This window comes from Ursus arctos, unplaced genomic scaffold (assembly GCF_023065955.2).
Source record: "Ursus arctos isolate Adak ecotype North America unplaced genomic scaffold, UrsArc2.0 scaffold_15, whole genome shotgun sequence".
NCBI lineage: Eukaryota > Metazoa > Chordata > Mammalia > Carnivora > Ursidae > Ursus > Ursus arctos.
The window spans coordinates 38,784,112-38,796,704 of NW_026622819.1; the positions used below are offsets into that span (position 1 = coordinate 38,784,112).

The 12,593-nt window shown below is 42.6% G+C and overlaps 1 protein-coding gene across 5 annotated transcripts in view; it reads right to left on the reverse strand.

Annotated features, from left to right (window-relative positions):
- Positions 1-7,150: 7,150 nt before the first annotated feature.
- The window catches only part of LOC113263919 (chondroitin sulfate proteoglycan 4-like), a 62,442-nt gene continuing 56,999 nt past the window's right edge, over positions 7,151-12,593 (reverse strand). For 4 of the 5 annotated variants that reach the window (XM_026510695.4, XM_026510698.4, XM_044388505.3 and 1 more), the window contains exon 10: positions 8,275-12,391. In XM_026510695.4, coding sequence (XP_026366480.2) covers positions 10,344-12,391 — 2,048 coding nt within the window. In that variant the 3' untranslated portion in view covers positions 8,275-10,343. Of the gene's footprint in view, positions 8,055-8,274; positions 12,392-12,593 lie in introns of those variants that run through there. The other variant, XR_006410857.3, reaches the window with a different exon arrangement.

The following is a 12,593-nucleotide window of genomic DNA, read 5'->3' on the forward strand; positions in this document are numbered from 1 at the left end:
AGTTCCTTGGTAGGGCAAATGCAAGTCTTCTCTGGCTGGTCACTGCCTTTCTCCTTCATTTTCTAGGAATCTAGGAATTCCACAGCTTCTCTCTGCTCAAGTCTTAGGTCTCTAGGCCATCTTCTTTGAAAGGACCTAAGATGACCCCATGCCAGCTTGCTCTCTGGACCACTTCTAGTCTACAAGAAACACTCATGTATTCACCCATTGACCTGACAGACTCTGGAAGGGCTGACCTCCCTCTTATCATGGGCACCTCTCCAAGGTAGCACCATCAAAGCAAACAGTAAGTCTCTCTCTCACACTTTAGACTATTCTGTGCTCCTCAGGTGCAGGGAACATATATTAAGCTCAACATTAATCTCTTGAAACCCTTTTCCCTAACCTTAAGTTAAAAGTTTAGACACTCCAATCCCTCTTCTTGAGGGGGTGGGACTCATGACAAAAAAGCCAACTCTAAAATTCTTCTTCACCTATTTCTAATTCCTGACTCTTTTTCCACCCAAAACGTGGAGGAGGAGTTTAAGAGTCATCTAGCCTGTTTTCTGTCATTTCTTTTGAAAATATTTCAACATGGCAAAGCCTTTAACTTTTAGCTGTGGTATTTCTTGGCTTGGTGTTTTAGCTCAATCTTCCCTTTTAACATCCTGTGATGCTTGGATATCCATCTTCAAAGCAAACAAAGCTTATATGATCCCTCTTGGTTCTTCCTACTTGCTAGAACAACATAAACTTCAACAATCATCTTGGGGTGAGCTGGGGTAGGGACAGCAGCAGATACAGCCCCCGAAGGTGGAACAATATATGGTCAACTTCTCCAGTGTAGTTCTGATGGATTCTCTTGTCCTAGAGGCCTAGTCAAATGTCAGCTATCTTTCCAAATATGATCTGTACACTAAACAAAGACAAAATATTTCTGCTGCTTCTTCACAGATTCAAACATTTCAGGGGCGCCTGGGTGGCACAGCGGTTAAGCGTCTGCCTTCGGCTCAGGGCGTGATCCCGGCATTATGGGATCGAGCCCCACATCAGGCTCCTCCGGTATGAGCCTGCTTCTTCCTCTCCCACTCCCCCTGCTTGTGTTCCCTCTCTAGCTGGCTGTCTCTATCTTGTCGAATTAATAAATAAAATCTTTAAAAAAAAAAAACATTTCAAATGCCCAAATTCATTCTATTTCTATTCCGTAATAAAACCAACCTTCCTGGATAAAACTTGTTTGATTTCCATTCAGTGTACATTCTTCTGTTTGAGCTCATGCCCTTAAAACGGGAAGCTTATAGCAAGAGTGCTAACAGAATGCAAAAATCTTAAAAAAACACTAGCAAACTGAATCCAGCACTATATATAAAAGATCATACACCATGACCAAGCGGGATTGGTTGGTTAAATCTCTAAAAAATCAATTAATGTAATACATCATACCAGTAGAATAAAGGACAAAACCATATGATCATCTCAATAGATTCAGGGAAAAAAATGTGATAAAACTTAACATCCTTCCTGATAAAAACTCTCAAAAACTAAGAATGGAAGGGGACTTCCTTGACCTAGTAAAAAGCATCTACAAAACCCCTACAGTTAGCAATATACCTAGTGACAAGAGAGTGAAACTTCCTCCCTAAGATCAAGAACAAGACAAGGATGGTCCACTCTTACCACTCCTATTCAACATTGTGCTGGAAATTCTAGCAAGGGTAATTAGGAAAGAAAATTAAATAAAAAGTACCTACTTTAGAAAGAAGGAAATAAAACTATCTGTATTTGCAAGTGAAATAATCTTGTATATAGAAAATCCTAAGGAAATGGTAAATGGTAAAAAACAAAACAATCAAAATAAAAATACTGCAACAAACTTGCAGTTTACAAAATCAATATACAAAGATCAGTTGTATTTCTGTACACTAGCAATAAACAAAACAAAAATTAAATTAACAAAAGAATTCAATTTATAATAGTATCACAAAGAATAAAATACTTAGAAATAAATTTAACCAAAGAAGTGCAAGACTTGTACATTGAAAACAACAAAACATTATTAGGGAAAAAATAAAATTAAAAAAAGGCCTGAATAAATGGAAAGATATCACATCCGATATTCATGGGTCAGAAGACTCACTATTACTCAAAAATAGTGAAAGAATGAAATCTCATCATTTGCAACAACATGGATGGATTTAGAGGGTATAATGCTAAGTGAAATAAGTCATTCAGAGAAAGACAAATGCCACGTGATTTTACTCATATGTGGAATTTAAGAAACAAAACAAATGACCAAAGGGAAAAAGAGACAAAAAATAAACCGTAAATACAGAGACAACTGGTGGTTGCCAGAGGGAAAGTGGGTAGAGGGATAGATGAAATAGATGGTGGGGATTAAAGAGCACACTTACCATGATGAGCACTGACTAATGTATAGAATTGTTGAATCACTGTATCGTACACCTGACACTAATATAACACTGTATGTTAACTATACTGGAATTAAAATAATTTTTTTAAAAAGATACAGTAGTTTCCAAATTTATCTACAAATTCAGTGCAATCTCTATCAAAATCTTTGCCGCCTTCCTTGCAGAAATTGACAAGCTGATTCTAAAGTTCATATGGAAATTAGAGAAGACCAGAACAGCCAAAGCTATCTTGAAAAAGAAGAACAAAGCTGGAGAACTCACTTCCCAATTTCAAAAGTTACTGTGAAGTTACAGTAATCAAAACAAAGTGGTACTGGTATGACTATATTGAGATGATATATATTGATTATCTATATATCAATCAATGGAATACAATCGAGAGTACAGAAATAATCTCTCACATTCATGGTCAACTCATTTTTGACATGGGAGTAAAGACAGTTAAATGGGAGAAAGAACAATCCTTTCAACAAACAATGCTGGGACTGGTTATCCCCACATGAAGTTCGACCCTACTTCATACCATAGACACCATATATTAAAATTAACTCAAAATAAATCAAAGACATAATTTTAAGACCTAAAACCATAAAGTCTTAAAAAAAAAAAGCAGAGACCTACATTTTTAAGACTTTGGATTAGGATATGGTTTCTTAGATACAAGACCGAAAATATAAGCAACAAGAGAAAAAAATAGTTAAATTAGATATCACAATTAAAATCCTCTGTGTTTTATAGGACATCATCAAAGAAGTGAAAAATGGGAGAAAACGTTTGATCTGATATCTGATAAGGGTTACTATCTGATAAGGGTTACTATCCATGATGTGTAAATAACTCTTACAACTCAAGAATAAGAACAAATAACCCAATTTTTACAATGGACAAAGGATCTCAACACACATTTTTTTTTTAAGGTTTTATTTATTTATTTGAGAGAGAGAGCGCGTGCTCAAGAGCAGGGAGGAGAGGCAGAGGCAGAGGGAGAAGCAGGCTCCCCACTGAGCAGGGAGCCCGACGTGGGACCCTGGGATCATGACCTGAGCCGAAGGCAGACGCTTAGCCGACTGAGCCACCCAGGTGCCCTCAAAAGACATTTCTTTAAAGAAGATCTACAAACAGCCAAGTGCATGAGTGCATAGCCCCATGAAAATACTGAAAACTATTGAATTGTATTCCCTGAGTGGATTATTTGGTATGTAAATCATATCTCAGTAAAGCTGTTACTTAAACAAATGCTGAGGTAGTCTTTACTTTGAGAAATGAAATGCAGAAGAGCGTTTCTAAAATATTACAAAATGCAGTAAATCTTGGTCTTGTTAAAAGTTGTGGTTAATGAGTTATTGTTTCTTAAACGCAACACAACCAGCAGAGAAACTGCACTGAACACTGAGATTTTTCACTAGATGGGGTTTGTCAAGTCCCAACTCCTCCCTGGCTGATTCCAAAACAGAGCCTCGGGTTAGGGTCTGCAAGGACTACAAGGCCTCCTGGCTCTCAGCTGCAGGCAGACGGCACTGTCCCAGCAGACCTGGGCTGCCTGAGATAAGAGGTCCTGCAGGGTGCAGGCCCTCAAGGTAAGTAACCCGGAATTAACTGTTCTAAGGGTCCTGTGAGATCCGTGAGGCAGGGGACCCCTAGCAGCAGGGTTCCGAGTCCCAGGGCACATGATAAAGGGAGAACTGTGCCTTAGCCTATTGTCCTAGCCTGGCTCATCTGTGAGCGGGAGGAGGAGCCAGGGCAGGGTTAGTACTCAGGGCAGGAAGACAGTCCACACACCCATATGATTCGTCTTCAATCTGCAGGCCATTCTGAGAAGCCTCACAGAACACATCTTAGAAGTGTTCACCTGCAGGATGACAAGAAGAAGTATTGATTGCTCAGCTCTTCTTTGCCACTGGGTAAGGGCTGTTCTGTGGGGGGCTAACCCTCCCACTTCTGGCTTGTGCCAGCACAGGTTCCGGCAGGCATGCTGTGGAGACAGAGGGGTGCGGGAACACGGTGCGCTCGCTGACAGCTCTACGCCGGCAAGGGGCACAGCGGCAGGAAGTAGCCAAGTGGAGAGAACGTGAAGCCATGCGGAGGTGCGGAGGCAACCAGCCACTGAGTCCTGTGAGGTCTCAGGATCAGCCACAGAATCAGCAGCGCCCAGGGAGGCATGAAGTGTGAACGCTTCGCTCAAAAACTATTGGAATTTTAAGATGGTTTCAGCAGAGCGTTAAGCCAAGCCCAGGGTCCTCCTGAGACCCGTGTGGCTGCACCGGTTGCCTGTGCCCCTGGAGCTGGCCTTGTCTGGACTCTTAAATAGCAGATTACCCGTCATCCCCACACCTCACACACACACACACACACACACACACACACACACACACACACACACACACCAGGGACGCCTGACCACATCTTCGTAAGGAACACAGACATTGAGGAGCTGACTTCTCTCTTCCCTGTCTCTGTCTCTCTCAGCTCTGGCGCAACCGTAAGCTCGGCCTCCACGGGGTTCCTGACCCGGCCGGTGTGTGCTGAGGTTTTTCCCGGCCATGGTCAAATCTGGGCAAAGGGGTGAAGTTTTCGTAAAGCCGCTTAGTTTTTTTCCCCATAAAGTTCTTTATTATAAGATTTTGTCCTTACTTAAGAAATGAAATGATGGTGAAGGTAAATAGCACTTTTTATTTTGGTAAGGTCTGATATTAATTTTATTTTTTTTAAGTGGCAGTCCTTGGCCAATCCTGGACTTAGAAAGAAAATTCCTAGCCTGTGAATGCCTGAGAATAACAGACGGGAGGTGGGAGAAGGGGGTACGGGTTTAAAATCAAAGGCCTGGTGGATGTAGCGATTTGATCCTGCTGGGACAGGAAGGGAACAAAGCAGGGTGTTTCATCAAAGGTTCAGCACCCCTTACAAGACAGAGAACTGTCAAAACCCCTGAGCTCCAGGCTGGCCCTTATGAATGTTCCTGGTGTGTTCTTTCTTTCATCCAGTTTCTGGCCAAGGCTCCGTCCACAGATGAAGGGGAAAGCGCTGCCTGCCCAGTGGAACCTGAGCGCTGCGCGAGCTCCTCTTAAGAATACGTCACCTCCCCTCAACTCACCCACTGAAATTCCACTACCAGCAATGTGCTGCTGAGGCAGAAGGTGAGCCTCTGGTTTACTTAAGTGAACGCATCAGTTCTTAATTGTTTATTATTTTTAAAATTTATTTTATTTATTTTATTTTTTATTTATGATTTTTTATTTATATTAATTTATTATTTTATTTATTATTTTTTAAAGATTTATTTATTTATTTATTTATTTATTTGAGAGAGAGAGAGCATGAGCGGGGGGGCAGAGGGAGAGGGACAAGCAGACTCCGCACTGAGCATGGAGCCCTACACACAGATCACGACCTGATTGGAAACCGAGAGTCCGAGGCCTGACAGACTGCGCGACCCAGGCGCTCTGCATCAGTTCTTTTGAAATGCGTTAAAACTGTAGGTAAGAAAATGTTTCTGTGGCAGTTAGCCTAGTGCCTGCCGCACTGAAAATGTTGTACAAAGATCATGAGGATGATAATGATGAGAATATTAATATCACTAAATCCTAACAAAACCCAAAAAGGTAGGTGCTAATATTATCCCCAATTTTTGGCTGAGGAAAGTGAAATTCAGAGAGGCTGTGTAAGTTACTCAAAGCCACACTGCTTGGAAGAGGACAGCCAGGGTCAAAACAGATGCAGATGGTGTCACGAGGCGCAGTGGGGCACCTCGAGGGACCGGTGGTGCAAGATTGGGCTGATGTGTTCAGCGGGCCAGTGAGCTCCTCATTCTCACAGTACTGCTGGATGGGCAATACTAGCTTAAAAGCGCTTCAAGTGAAAACACGAAGCCCTTTCTTAATCTCTATTTCTCTTTGTCCTTCTTTTCCATACCTTCCTCTCTCCTGGCACTCCTTGTGTGATTCTGGAAGAAACTACTAGAGGAAACAAACCAGAAAGATCCTTTCAGGACAACGTCTTGCATCTGCAATATCTAGGAGCAGGATCTAATATTTAGTATCTCACATACAGTAGGTGCCTAATAAATGTTTGGCAATCATTATGAGAAGTCAGCCTCTTCCAGGTCTCTGTCAAGCAGCCAGTGGTGTTCTTGAGCACCCTAGCCAAAGGCTCCATCGCTGAGCATGCCCCACAGGGGGCTCCATGCCCACTTTCAACCCCACATCTCTCCCTACACATGGCCAGCCTCAAACTCATTATTAATTACAATGCTTCTAAAAGATGTAGGAGGTATGTAGCACAGTTCCATTTTCAAACTCAGAGAATGTCATCTGATATGTGCCATCATCTTCCATTACCTTCCATCCACACTCCGGATGTGTCTACTACAGTCCTGGAAATCTGAAAAACCAGTGAGTAAGGAGAGCACCTGTCCCATACCACCTAACTAATGCAGGAGTCTAGGAAGTGCACGTACGTGTTGGATCAGGGTCCCTGAAAGATTAGAATTTGTCAATGCCTCCAGATACGGAAAAATGTTAGACCTTTCACTCCCAGCCCACCCCAAAGTATACCTTCTTTTAAGCAATAGTCAGCCATTCTTCTGATATTAAACTTTGGCATCTATTTATTAATTCTCCAGTCATTTGTTAAGAGGGAGAGAATTAATTATGACAGAGACTATGCAATTGTAGCTCTGTGTATGGGAGAAACCATTTCAAACTGATTTTCAATTCCCAAAACTTTAATTTTCAACACTAAACAAGGATTTGCCAAAACTTTTATTTCATTTTTTATTTGAGCCAGCACCAAATGGTAGGCATTTATTTTTCTTTTAATTGGATCCATCTGTAAATCAGAAGAATATTCTAGATGCTCTGGAAGAAAACTTTCCAAGCTCTATATTAATTACCGACTCTTGACATCTGGACCTCATGCTGATGTTCCTGCCCCAGCAGGCACACTCACAAACAATGTGCATTATCATTTCAGAGCTTCGATATCTGTTTCATCCCAATACAGACACTAATTCTATTTGTATGAAGTTACAGAGTTAACAGGAAAAGAGGAGGGAAATCACGCTTTTTTGTTTGGCCAGGTTGGTAATCCTAACTTCACAGATCTTGTGGTCGAAGCAAGGAAGAGGCCAACATGGTCATAGAGCCAACTACATCTGGCTCTTCCACAAAGAACAGGCAGCTCTCTCCCTGCCCAGCGGAGAGAGAAAACAAAACCCACTAACTGGATGCAAAGATGTTCCTCAGCCTTCCCTTTCTGCGTGCAGGCTCCAGCACGCACTGCCATTCCGTTCCGTCTGAGTGCCTGGCTACTTAGAACAAGCTTAAGACTAATTCTGAGCTGCCTAGTGATCAAACCAACCTTGGGTTAAGACACTCAGTCCTCCTCCTTTCTAAAAGGATCAAGTACAAAAACACTTGAAAGGGGCTACATATAATTCAGGAATAGAGAAAGGTAGGGGAGAATCACTTTAGGAAGAAGAGTAGAGAAGTTTTCTTCAGTACCAGCTGTCATAGCATTAGATTCAGGGATTTAAGACACGGGTAGTTATTTCTAGGTCTAAATACACTCTGCTTCCATTTATTCTGTAGATTATGAAGTCTGTTTCCACAAAGAGCAGTTAAAATTGGGTTGGGACAGAAAAGCAACCTAGAGAAGCAGAAAAGGGAAAGGATGAGAAAAAAGTCTTGTCCACATGGAACACATCAGAGCCGTTAGACTTCTGGGGCCACTTAGACCTCATTGTTACCTTTGTAAATATCCTACATCACTTTCTAAAAAAATTTCCTCCTGTTATGTCCCACCTGCTAATATCAGGTAAAATCTTCTCCTTTATCAAGGAATCTAAAGAAATGAGTCTTCCCACAAGTTTTGTTTGGTTTTTAATACATTCTCTTTTAAACACATTTGCCAACCAGAGTTTCAACCATACAATGGAATTTTCACCCTTTCATTCTGTTTCTAGAATATAGCTGCTGCTTAGACTTGGTAATGGGTTTATTAATTGATCATTGGGTAGACAAGAAGATTCTTCATTATGGCATTAACCAGGGTTTCTCAACCTTGGCATGGCTGAAGTTTGGGACTGGAAGATTCTTTGTTGGGGCTGTTCTGTGCACTGTTGGATATTCGGCGGCATCCTTGGCTTACACCCAATAGGTGCCAATAGCACCTGTTGTGAAAACCAAAAATGTCTCCAGACCCTGCCAAATGCCCCCCTTCCAGGGGCCATTCTTCCTTCCACCCTAGAAACACCAGCCACTGGTTTTAAGGAAATCATTGACATATGAAAAGGAGATATTCAAGTAGACCTCCCTATGAAAGATCAAAATGCTTATTTCCCAATTATTTCATACTTGAAGAATATTTTAGCAGATCCTATTCACTGCTTAGCCTCCCCTAATTACGTGGTAGACTCATCCACTGATCTCTGACAGGGCAGAATCCTCTCCCAGCCCCAGGAGAGATTGTTAGCCATGAGAATTCCTTTCCCTTTTGCCCATTTCTCAGTTCTAGACTGAGACATAAAAGGGGGAAAATGTTTGAGAAGGCCTCCCCTTACGGGATTAAAAATAGTGATAATTATAAATAAGATCCTCTCTAAAAGAAAAAAAAGATCTTTTTGCCATATCTGTTTATTCCCCCACTAGAATGTCTGTATTTGAACGTGACTGTACTGCTTGGAATATGAGCAGTCCGTCACGATCACAAGGAACCAAGCAAAAACATGAAATGCCAACAGCTTGAGGAAGGTATGGCAGAAAGAACAAAAGAGCTTCAGTCCTTGAAGGTATCTTTGAACCACTGAAAAGCCTTGGAATGTCCATCTCAGGCTGCTTGCTGGTTGAAATATTCAACACTTTTACTGCTTAGCCAAATCAATAGTTGGCAAACTACGATTTGTAGGTCAAATGCAGGAACTAAGAATTGTTTTGACAGTTTTAAAAGGTTGTTAAGAAACAAAGGTTGTTAAAAATAAACAGCCATAGGGGCCCCACAAAGTCTTAAATATTTGCTACGTGGCCCTGTGTCGATAAAGTTTGCCAATCACCAATCTCAAGCACTCATAGCTAATTTCTTGTGATTTGCAACCCAAAGCATTCTTAACTAAAACAAGGACTGATATCTTCATTTCACAATTACAGAAATGGAAGCTTGAAACTGCCAATGGAAGGCTCAACCAAGCAAGTCAAATACAAATTTGCCATTACTTCAGTTCGTTGTAAAGTTAAGCCAAATTGAGGCATCGTAAAACATTTAACAGACTTTTCCATTTCTTAGGGCTTCAAATCATATTTGTACCACAGGCTTGATTTTATAAATCTGAACAGATAAAGCCTCTTGATGAAACACAATAGGCTCAGTGAATACCTTCGAAGGGGGTCAGACTGTCCTACCGTCTGGAACACCAAGGCATTTCCTGTCCTAGGAAGTCAAAGCTGGGGACCCCAAGGAGGAAAAGACATTACAGAAATACACTAGAAACAAACTCACTGATTTGACAAATTACCTTTTCTGCTTGCTGAAACAGTTCCTGCATTTCTTTGCTGACTCACTTAGAGAGAATGAATCCTTAGTGAAAAATATCCAAAGTCTTCCTCCATTAACTCTAGCACCCAAGTTAATACTGCTGTTCCCAGTCGGACCAGCATGTTTGGTAGCACCTTGATAAAGGATTGAAATAATTGACAACATCTTATACTCAGAGTCAGGTCCAGAAGAAGGCAGACAAAGCTCTTTGTGGAGAGCCCATCAGATGAGTGTTGTATAAGTTACAATAAACACTCGCCCACATCTAACCATGGGGCCATAACTGAGCACCGAGTGACTGGGAGGGCCAGGCTCTTCTCAGTTGATCTAACCAACATGTCTTTGCCTTTATATTCCAGTGCCTATCCCAGTACAGTAGGTGGTCAATCAGGAACAAAAGCACTCAGTCTACACCCAATACTGGTTGTGCTTCAGTGTTGGGTTGGTTTGTCGGCAGAGCTTGACCATATCAGGATCCAGATTCATCCATGTCTCCCAAGGAGCACATTTCTCCACTGGTTCAGTGGCTGGAGAAGCCATTTGCTCTCTTTGTGGGTCCCTGAAAAGACTGACTGGGGGACTGCTGGAGCTTTTTAGAAGGGGCGTCACTGTGACAGTGGGAACAGTTATGCTCCTTTCTGGCCTAGGACTGGGGGTTGTAGGTTCCAGATTAGTCTGGAGCTTGATAAGAGGATTTGTCTTTTCTGCTTTCCGGCCCAGCAGCCAGATGCACAAGGCCACTGCCGTTACTATCAGCAGGAAGACCACCACAGCCAAGGGTACAATGACCATCAAAGGATAACTGCTCTCTCTGGGCTGGGTGGGTGCCCCAGGATTGGCGTCGGTGGTGTCTGGTGGCCAAGTGACCCTGGTTGGAGAGGCCTTGCCATCCAGAGTAGGCTCTTCACCATGGCGTCGTCCCCAGGGATTTGCTTCCTGCTGCCTGGTCTGGGTCAGCTTCCCCAGAGTTTCTGTCTTTGCCGTGGGTCCTGAGGAAAATACAGGCTTCTCCTGAGAGAGAGCTGAAGTCACAAGGTTATCTGCAGTGACTAATAAAGAAACATCAGGGGTAAAGGTTTGCAAACATAAGGGGTCAGGTGGCACTATGGTGAAGGGGAGATGACCTATTGCTGGCTGTACTTGGTCTGCCCTGAGCAAGAAGGTGAAGGAGTCATTCAGCTTATTGATGCCTGTTAGGTTGGCCTGTGGATGAAGCATCAACAACCCTTGGTCAATGTCCCTCTGAGTGAATAGAGTAGCGTTTTCTATTGCTGTGCCTCGGCCCACTCTCCGCACGAGTCTTCCATGGACAGGGGGTTCAGTCACTTCAAAATTGGGATCACTGTTAGTCCTATTAGCAAGCTCAGTAGCATCAAGGTCCTTTCTCCTCAGCTGATAAGCCACCGTGTTGGCGACTGTCAGGTTTGACATAACCCGCAGTAAAGGCTGCACTCTGATGTTCAGCATTTGTCCTGTCAGGTTGCTTTCTGGTGTAAATAGTGAGAAATATAGCTGGTCCTCTGAGGCTGTGAGATTTGTCATATGGTAAAAGAGTCTTCCTGAATGCAGATCTTCCTGCCCAAAGCTGACAACCACCTGGTTTTTAATGAGCAGATGCCCATGTCGGAGGGGCCTTGTCATCCTGTAAGTGATTTCGGGGCTTCTCCCATTGGTCGTTGCTGACAAGTGAGTATTGGTGATGGGGACAGATGTCTGCCCTTGCGGGAGAAGTAGGTCCATGAGGTTCACGAGGGTGATGGAGATGGGGATGACATCCAGGTGGAAGAGCTTATAGAGTGGGCGGTGTTGGCCATCAGTCACACTGAAGTAAAACACACCTGAAGATGGGCTTCCATCCTGTACAAACCATACCTGGTAGTTATCAATGTCGGCTTGCGTGAAATGGTGAACAGGTATGTCTGGATGGTGCGCCATTGCCAAAAAGCCATTATTAGGATGGCGGATGATCCTGTAGCTGATCTCCTCTGGAGGACTGTCTAAGTCTTCCACTCTTAGGTTTTCAGGTCCCACGACCAGCCTATTTCCCTGCAGGACTTTCAACCGAAGCCCTTCTGTCTTTAATTCTGGCGCCTGGTCGTTAACAGGAGAGACGGTGATGTTAAACATTTCTTCAAGGAAGTCAGCCTCTGGCTTGGTGGTGGACTTGCTCTTTTGTTTTGGCCAAACAGCAAAGGTAAAATTATCAGCCAGTGATTCAGAGTCATCATGAATGTATATGATTCCAAATTTATTAACTATATACTGGGAGAAATTGGGTTTTCCTTTGGTAATATTCGTCTCTCCAACCATAATGGTTCCATGGTGAGGAAGAGACATAACCTGGAACCAGATTTCATAGGAAGATCGCTGAGATTTGGGCAACTTCAGTAAGAGGTTGGAAGCATCTAAATTAGATTGGTCAATGAGAACTTTGTCTCCCTCCTTGACAGCAGCTCCTGTGAAAATATAAATGTAAAGATCAAAGTGGTATTTCATTAGAACTTTTGGATGACACCTGTAAAGCTCTTTCTGTCTCAAATTTCCATATACCAGTGGATTATTCTAAACCCATGGGTTGCTCAAGGACCTGAATCAGCATTGTTACCTAAGGCATGTAACAAATTGTGTTTTAAGTATACATATCTAACGATTAAGTCA